Source organism: Pseudophryne corroboree (assembly GCF_028390025.1).
Source record: "Pseudophryne corroboree isolate aPseCor3 chromosome 7 unlocalized genomic scaffold, aPseCor3.hap2 SUPER_7_unloc_10, whole genome shotgun sequence".
NCBI classification, from domain to species: Eukaryota; Metazoa; Chordata; class Amphibia; order Anura; family Myobatrachidae; genus Pseudophryne; species Pseudophryne corroboree.
Window position 1 is genome coordinate 92,873 of NW_026967609.1, and position 9,628 is coordinate 102,500.

Below are 9,628 nucleotides of genomic sequence, written 5' to 3' on the forward strand. Positions count from 1 at the left end.
CACAAATAGGTTTGAATAGTAACCCTTGCTTTCCAGATGAGGTGGAACCGTAACAATGACATTTGTTTGAACCAATTTTTGAATGGCTTCCTGTAGGATAGCCCTTTCTGTCAGCAAAGCTGGTAAGCCGGATTTGAAGCATATGTGGGGGTGGGAGCTCTTAAAATTCCAGTCTGTACCCCTGGGACACAATATCCTGTACCCAGGGATCCAGGCCGGATGATACCCAGACGTGACTGAAAAGTCTGAGTCTCGCTCCCGACAGCCCGCTCTCCAGGCTGGGAGGTCCTCCGTCATGCTGAGGATTTTGGGGAAACAGAGCCAGGCTTCTGTTCCTGGGAACCTGCAGGTGCAGGTTTTTTGGATTTTCCCCGACCACTTCTGAAGAAAGTGGTAGGGGCTTTGGACTTCTTAACCTTTGCGGTCCGAAAGGACTGCATTGTAAATGCAGAAAAAGATTTCTTCAGTGTCTGAGTGGCTGAGGGAAGAAAGGTTGACTTACCTGCGGTTGCCGTGGAGATCCACGCATCCAAAGATTCCCCAAAGAGAGCCTGACCTGTGAAGGCGCAGGGAAGGAAAGCGAGGCGTTCTTATTGTCTGTGAAGTAAGCCTCCTCATCCTGCTCAGGTGGTTTGTCAGTAATGTGTAACACATCCCTAATTGCCTCAATCATGAGCTGCACCCCCTTTGCAAGGGATGCCTCACCCCACCCACCACGGAATGTTCCCATCACCGTCTCCCGTATCAGAGTCGGTATCCGTGTCGACTTGCATTACCTGGGCAAGAGCACGTTTTGTGGGCATACACCAGGGGAGTTTGTTAGGTAGTGGGAGATGAATACGACAAAACCTCTACAGATTTTTTCAAAACCTCAGTTTCAGTCTCATTATGAGCTATCCTAGATAATATCTGGGATATCATTCCCTTAATTGAAGCCACCCACAACGGTTCGGATTCAGAAGGCTGAGACATGATACTACATTCCCGAGTACATGGAATGGATTCCTCTGGGGAAGATACATAGTCTGCAGCACAGGACACAGAGTTCCTGGACATGGTAATGTGAGATATATACACACACACACACACACACACACACACACACACACACACACACACACACACACACACACACACACACACACACACACACAGGAAAAGGTCAGACACAGTTTCCCCCCAGGTATCTTCAGAGAGACACAGAGTTAATGGAGCCAGCACACACAGCGCCCCAGTATGCAGTTATACAATAAAAGCCTGGAGCCAACTGTGCAACCTTACTAGACTACACAGCGTAAAATAGTGAATAACACCCCCCCCTCCCCCTTCTAGAACCCCCTGGTACCGCACAGGATTTCTGGAGTTATGTGGAGGGTCAGCGCTCCCTGTCAGCGTCTGTGTGTGTGATCTGCAGGGAGAAAATGGCGCTGGTGAGCTGCTGGATCCACTCTGAGAAGCTCCGCCCCCATCATGGCGCGTCTTCCCGCACTTTGAGATTATACTGGCCTGAGGTAAAACACATTGCTAGCAGTAGAATACCTTCCCTGATAGCCAAGATGACCAGTTTTAAGGGTATTGCGCTGGCCCAGGGCACCCCTCACAGCACCGCACATCCGTACCTCTGAGCCCTCCGGAGCGTAGCTTCACTGCTGCGCTTCTACCCTGATGCAGCCATTCACACCTGTTCCCCACTTGTCGGGTCGCCGGCAATCTACTCACCACCGACGTCTTCTGGCTCTGATAGGGGGTGACGGCATGCTGCGGGAGTGAGCGGTTACCTCGGAGGCTTGCGATCATCACCCTCAGGAGCTCAGTGTCCTGTCAGCAGAGATAGTGGACATTAACCTCAGAGGGTTGGATACTACTCCCCCGTAAGTCCCATGAAGCAGGGAGGCTGTTGCCAGCAGCCTCCCTGTAACCTAACTCTAATAAAAACAACAAAACTAGAAAAACTCCTAGGAGCTCCCCCAGCTGTGACCGGCTCCTCCGGGCACATTTTCCAAACTGAGTCTGGTAGGAGGGGCATAGAGGGAGGAGCCAGCTCACACTCTCAAACTCTTAAAGTACCCATGGCTCCCAAGGGACCCGTCTATACCCCATGGTACTAATGTGGACCCCAGCATCCTCTAGGACGTAAGAGAAATATAGGATACCATGAACTTATGTGAGGGGCTAAACGCAATTTTTGGAATTAGAGATATATATGCATTTAATACATAGAAGCCAAGATAAACCCCCACCTGTCATTCATTGTAACGGTCATTTGCGCAGGGGGCGAGGCAGCGACACCGCCATCTTACTTACTCTTGTACACCTAAGAAAGCGAGCAGCGCTGTGTCCGGCTGCTTGTTCAGTCGCAGGACACAATCCCAGTACGCATCTTCTTCTTTCTCATGTTCCAGAGCATACAGCATGAAGAGCGGAGGATAGAGCCGCGGCAGCAGCACAGGCAGGACCAGGCCGGAACTAGTGACCACGTACCTACAGGAGTCATGTGACCGTTATCACCCGGCACCAGCAGCGAATTCTGCTCAACAACATTTTATTTTTGGAGCATTTTAATTAAAAATTTAAGTTATTTTGTGACTAAATGTAACAGCATCAGGTGGTCCCTGAGCTGGATATGGGGCCGGTGTCATCACAGATGAGCCGATAATGGCCCTCATTCCGAGTTGTTCGCTCTGTAATTTTCTTTGCATCGCATCGATTTTCCGCTAATTGCGCATGCGCAATGTCCGCACTGCGACTGCGCCAAGTAAATTTGCTATGAAATTAGGTATTTTACTCACGGCATTACGAGGTTTTTTCTTCGTTCAGGCGATCGTAATGTGATTGACAGGAAGTGGGTGTTTCTGGGCGGAAACAGGCCGTTTTATGGGAGTGTGTGAAAAAACGCTACAGTTTCTGGGAAAAACGCGGGAGTGGCTGAAGAAACGGAGGAGTGTCTGGGCGAACGCTGGGTGTGTTTGTGACGTCAAACCAGGAACGAAACGGCCTGAACTGATCGCAGTGGCAGAGTAAGTCTGGAGCTGCTCAGAAACTGCTAAGAAGTGTCTATTCACAATTTTGAGAATCTTTCGTTCACAATTTTGATAAGCTAAGATTCAGTCCCAGTAGGCGGCGGCTTAGCGTGTGCAAAGCTGCTAAAAGCAGCTAGCGAGCGAACAACTCGGAATGAGGGCCAATGACGTGATGAAAAGTCAGTCCCACCGAGGAGTGACGCTGCAGTGACCTCCGCTCAGACTGAGCCGCATGTATAGTATGTAGGGAGGCCAATCCCGGGATCGGCGGGATCCCGGGATTTGGGCCCAAAAATGCTGGGATTTGAATCCTGGGATTGGAGCCTCCAATCCCGGAATTCACGGGATTAGAGTGCGCATGCGCAGTTTTGCCGGACAGCGCTGAGCACTATAGCACAGCGCTGCCCGGCTGTCAGCGATGTAGTTACATCAGCTATGGACACACACACACTGACCGCGCTGGCGGCATTTCAAACGTAGCGCCGCCCGCCAGCCAATCAGAGCTGGCAGACCGGCAGCCAATCAGGGAAGCGGCAGCTGCCGCGGCCCCTGATTGGCTGCCGGACTGCCAGTTCTGACTGGCTGGTGGCCAGCGCTACGTTTGAAATGCCGCCAGCGCGGTCAGTGTGTGTGTGTCCATGGCTGGTGCCCGCGGTCCGCCCGTAAGTAGTAAGTGTTTATCTTATCGCTACCTACACCCACACTCTCTGCTCCTAACATCCTCCCTCTGCTCGCTACACCCACCAGCACCTTCCCTTCCTGTACCTTACATGCTCACTACACACCCACTCTCCCGCTGCTCCCTACACCCCACTCTCCCTCACTGCTCCCTACACCCACCCTTCCCTCCCTGCTCCCTACACCCACTCTCCCGCTGCTCCCTACACCCACTCTCCCGCTGCTCCCTACACCCACTCTCCCGCTGCTGCTCCCTACACCCACCCTCCCGCTGCTCCCTACTCCCACCCTCCCGCTGCTCCCTACTCCCACCCTCCCGCTGCTCCCTACACCCACTCTCCCGCTGCTCCCTACACCCACCCTCCCGCTGCTCCCTACACCCACCCTCCCGCTGCTCCCTACACCCACTCTCCCTCACTGCTCCCTACACCCACTCTCCCACTGCTCCCTACACCCACCCTCCCTCACTGCCCCCTACACCCACCCTCTCGCTGCTCCCTACACCCACCCTACCTCACTGCTCCCTACACCCACCCTCCCCGCTGCTCCCTACACCCACTCTACCGCTGCTCCCTACATCCACCCTCCCGCTGCTCCCTACATCCACCCTGCCTTTCTGCCCTCCACATATACTTTCCCTGCTCCCTACACTGATCCCTACTGCAATCCCGGGATTGAGCATTTTTCAATCCCGAATCCCGGGATTGAAAAAATGCCCCGGGATTGGCCTCCCTAATAGTATGGCTTCAGTGCAGGCAGTAATGACAAGTGAGGAGAAATAAATTCGCGGAATTCCTATTCTTACCCAGCTTCAGGAGACTGGGAGCCGGAGGCTGTCCTCCCATTGTAGAGGTGAGGTCTCTCAGGAGATTCCCGGAGGGTGGCTGATGGCTGGAGGGTGCTGCCCTCTTCAGGGAGGTCTGGGAACAGGAACCTGGTGGAGAGCGGGCAGGGTGTTACTGCAGCCAGTATGACGCACAGTGATACAGTCATTACTATACTATGCATGTCGCTTCTCTTCTGCAATATCCAGCCCTGGAGAGTCTTACCTTAATATTAACTTTAAATTGTGCAACAATACACAAAAGAAAACGCTGAGTAACACAATTTTACCAGTATTTACCGACTACTGCGATACAAAGTCGGGGAAGGGGCAATGGTACTATATTCTGATATTAAATAATAAATAAAAGCAGTGGAAAGAATGCTACAGACAATGAAATCTCCATGTATAAGGAACGCACAGAACAGAGCTGTTTTCCAGGGATTGTGTCTATTATACTTATGGACAATACAGGAGCCTCTAGAACCAGCAACTCATAGGCTTGTTTAGAATTCAAGAACCCTGGGGTGGGGGTAGGTGTGCGAGCGTGTGTGCGTGTGTGTGTGTGTGTGGGGGGGGGGGGGTCCAGACAGATAAGGAGTACTTAGTGTTTTCCAGCCTGTACATCATGATCGCCTATCCTATGGCCACCAGGGGACGCCATTTTACCCCTCCTGCTGGATCTCCCCCTGACACCCTGGGGTGGGGTGGGGGTAGGTGTCTGGACAGACATGTAGTACTTACTGTAGTGTTTTCCACCTTATTCACCTATTGATGGATCTCCCCCTGACACCCTGGGGTGGGGTGGGGGTAGGTGCCTGGACAGACATGAGTACTTACTGTAGTGTTTTCCACCTTATTCCCCTATTGATGGATCTCCCCCTGACACCCTGGGGGTGGGGGTAGGTGTCTGGACAGACATGGAGTACCTACTGTAGTGTTCTCCACCTTATTCCCCTATTGATGGATCTCCCCCTGACACCCTGGGGTGGGGTGGGGGTAGGTGTCTGGACAGACATGAGTACTTACTGTAGTGTTTTCCACCTTATTCCCCTATTGATGGATCTCCCCCTGACACCCAGGGGTGGGGTGGGGGTAGGTGTCTGGACAGACATGGAGTACCTACTGTAGTGTTTTCCACCTTATTCCCCTATTGATGGATCTCCCCCTGACACCCTGGGGTGGGGTGGGGGTAGGTGTCTGGACAGACATGGAATACTTACTGTAGTGTTTTCCACCTTATTCCCCTATTGATGGATCTCCCCCTGACACCCTGGGGTGGGGGTAGGTGTCTGGACAGACATGGAGTACTTACTGTAGTGTTTTCCACCTTATTCCCCTATTGATGGATCTTCCCCTGACACCCTGGGGTGGGGTGGGGGTAGGTGTCTGGACAGACATGTAGTACTTACTGTAGTGTTTTCCACCTTATTCCCCTATTGATGGATCTCCCCCTGACACCCTGGGGTGGGGGTAGGTGTCTGGACAGACATGTAGTACTTACTGTAGTGTTTTCCACCTTATTCCCCTATTGATGGATCTCCCCCTGACACCCTGGGGTGGGGGTAGGTGTCTGGACAGACATGTAGTACTTACTGTAGTGGTTTCCACCTTATTCCCCTATTGATGGATCTCCCCCTGACACCCTGGGGTGGGGGTAGGTGTCTGGACAGACATGGAGTACTTACTGTAGTGTTTTCCACCTTTTTCCCCTATTGATGGATCTCCCCCTGACACCCTGGGGTGGGGTGGGGGTAGGTGTCTGGACAGACATGTAGTACTTACTGTAGTGTTTTCCACCTTATTCCCCTATTGATGGATCTCCCCCTGACACCCTGGGGTGGGGTGGGGGTAGGTGTCTGGACAGACATGTAGTACTTACTGTAGTGGTTTCCACCTTATTCCCCTATTGATGGATCTCCCCCTGACACCCTGGGGTGGGGTGGGGGTAGGTGTCTGGACAGACATGTAGTACTTACTGTAGTGGTTTCCACCTTATTCCCCTATTGATGGATCTCCCCCCTGACACCCTGGGGTGGGGGTAGGTGTCTGGACAGACATGTAGTACTTACTGTAGTGTTTTCCACCTTATTCCCCTATTGATGGATCTCCCCCCTGACACCCTGGGGTGGGGGTAGGTGTCTGGACAGACATGTAGTACTTACTGTAGTGGTTTCCACCTTATTCCCCTATTGATGGATCTCCCCCCTGACACCCTGGGGTGGGGGTAGGTGTCTGGACAGACATGTAGTACTTACTGTAGTGTTTTCCACCTTATTCCCCTATTGATGGATCTCCCCCTGACACCCTGGGGTGGGGTGGGGGTAGGTGTCTGGACAGACATGTAGTACTTACTGTAGTGGTTTCCACCTTATTCCCCTATTGATGGATCTCCCCCCTGACACCCTGGGGTGGGGGTAGGTGTCTGGACAGACATGTAGTACTTACTGTAGTGGTTTCCACCTTATTCCCCTATTGATGGATCTCCCCCCTGACACCCTGGGGTGGGGGTAGGTGTCTGGACAGACATGTAGTACTTACTGTAGTGTTTTCCACCTTATTCCCCTATTGATGGATCTCCCCCTGACACCCTGGGGTGGGGTGGGGGTAGGTGTCTGGACAGACATGTAGTACTTACTGTAGTGGTTTCCACCTTATTCCCCTATTGATGGATCTTCCCCTGACACCCTGGGGTGGGGGTAGGTGTCTGGACAGACATGTAGTACTTACTGTAGTGTTTTCCACCTTATTCCCCTATTGATGGATCTCCCCCTGACACCCTGGGGTGGGGGTAGGTGTCTGGACAGACATGTAGTACTTACTGTAGTGTTTTCCACCTTATTCCCCTATTGATGGATCTCCCCCTGACACCCTGGGGTGGGGGTAGGTGTCTGGACAGACATGTAGTACTTACTGTAGTGGTTTCCACCTTATTCCCCTATTGATGGATCTTCCCCTGACACCCTGGGGTGGGGGTAGGTGTCTGGACAGACATGTAGTACTTACTGTAGTGTTTTCCACCTTATTCCCCTATTGATGGATCTCCCCCTGACACCCTGGGGTGGGGTGGGGGTAGGTGTCTGGACAGACATGTAGTACTTACTGTAGTGGTTTCCACCTTATTCCCCTATTGATGGATCTTCCCCTGACACCCTGGGGTGGGGGTAGGTGTCTGGACAGACATGTAGTACTTACTGTAGTGTTTTCCACCTTATTCCCCTATTGATGGATCTCCCCCTGACACCCTGGGGTGGGGTGGGGGTAGGTGTCTGGACAGACATGTAGTACTTACTGTAGTGTTTTCCACCTTATTCCCCTATTGATGGATCTCCCCCTGACACCCTGGGGTGGGGTGGGGGTAGGTGTCTGGACAGACATGTAGTACTTACTGTAGTGGTTTCCACCTCATTCCCCTATTGATGGATCTCCCCCTGACACCCTGGGGTGGGGTGGGGGTAGGTGTCTGGACAGACATGTAGTACTTACTGTAGTGTTTTCCACCTTATCCCCCTATTGATGGATCTTCCCCTGACACCCTGGGGTGGGGGTAGGTGTCTGGACAGACATGTAGTACTTACTGTAGTGTTTTCCACCTTATTCCCCTATTGATGGATCTCCCCCTGACACCCTGGGGTGGGGTGGGGGTAGGTGTCTGGACAGACATGTAGTACTTACTGTAGTGTTTTCCACCTTATTCCCCTATTGATGGATCTCCCCCTGACACCCTGGGGTGGGGGTAGGTGTCTGGACAGACCTGTAGTGTTTTCCACCTTATTCCCCTATTGATGGATCTCCCCCTGACACCCTGGGGTGGGGGTAGGTGTCTGGACAGACATGTAGTACTTACTGTAGTGTTTTCCACCTTATTCCCCTATTGATGGATCTCCCCCTGACACCCTGGGGTGGGGGTAGGTGTCTGGACAGACATGTAGTACTTACTGTAGTGTTTTCCACCATATCCCCCTATTGATGGATCTCCCCCTGACACCCTGGGGTGGGGTGGGGGTAGGTGTCTGGACAGACATGGAGTACTTACTGTAGTGTTTTCCACCATATCCCCCTATTGATGGATCTCCCCCTGACACCCTGGGGTGGGGGTAGGTGTCTGGACAGACATGGAGTACTTACTGTAGTGTTTTCCACCTTATCCCCCTATTGATGGATCTCCCCCTGACACCCTGGGGTGGGGTGGGGGTAGGTGTCTGGACAGACATGTAGTACTTACTGTAGTGTTTTCCACCTTATTCCCCTATTGATGGATCTCCCCCCTGACACCCTGGGGTGGGGTGGGGGTAGGTGTCTGGACAGACATGTAGTACTTACTGTAGTGTTTTCCACCTTATTCCCCTATTGATGGATCTCCCCCTGACACCCTGGGGTGGGGGTAGGTGTCTGGACAGACATGTAGTACTTACTGTAGTGGTTTCCACCTTATTCCCCTATTGATGGATCTCCCCCTGACACCCTGGGGTGGGGGTAGGTGTCTGGACAGACATGTAGTACTTACTGTAGTGGTTTCCACCTTATTCCCCTATTGATGGATCTCCCCCTGACACCCTGGGGTGGGGGTAGGTGTCTGGACAGACATGGAATACTTACTGTAGTGTTTTCCACCTTATTCCCCTATTGATGGATCTCCCCCTGACACCCTGGGGTGGGGGTAGGTGTCTGGACAGACATGGAGTACTTACTGTAGTGTTTTCCACCTTATTCCCCTATTGATGGATCTCCCCCTGACACCCTGGGGTGGGGTGGGGGTAGGTGTCTGGACAGACATGTAGTACTTACTGTAGTGGTTTCCACCTTATTCCCCTATTGATGGATCTCCCCCTGACACCCTGGGGTGGGGTGGGGGTAGGTGTCTGGACAGACATGTAGTACTTACTGTAGTGGTTTCCACCTTATCCCCCTATTGATGGATCTCCCCCTGACACCCTGGGGTGACTTAGCTGGTCTCTGGTTAATATGCGTCTCCCCCTGCTGCTCTAATCTTCTGTAGAAGCCGAGGCGCCAACCTTGCCACCTCCTGCCAGCTACCCAGGGGATCACGGTGATCTGCCGGTGCGTAGTCCCACTGCTGACTTGCAGCTGTAATTCTCCCGGTTCT

General features: G+C 52.6%; 1 protein-coding gene across 2 annotated transcripts in view; it reads right to left on the reverse strand.

The window, feature by feature from the left end:
• ALS2 (alsin Rho guanine nucleotide exchange factor ALS2) overlaps nucleotides 1-9,628 on the reverse strand; it is a 384,700-nt gene that overhangs the window by 40,227 nt on the left and 334,845 nt on the right. For both annotated transcript variants that reach the window (XM_063950453.1, XM_063950454.1), the window contains 2 exons: nucleotides 4,504-4,632; nucleotides 2,305-2,481 (listed from right to left, as the gene is read on the reverse strand). In XM_063950453.1, the coding sequence (XP_063806523.1) occupies nucleotides 2,305-2,481; nucleotides 4,504-4,632 (306 nt within the window). The remainder of the gene's footprint in view (nucleotides 1-2,304; nucleotides 2,482-4,503; nucleotides 4,633-9,628) is intronic.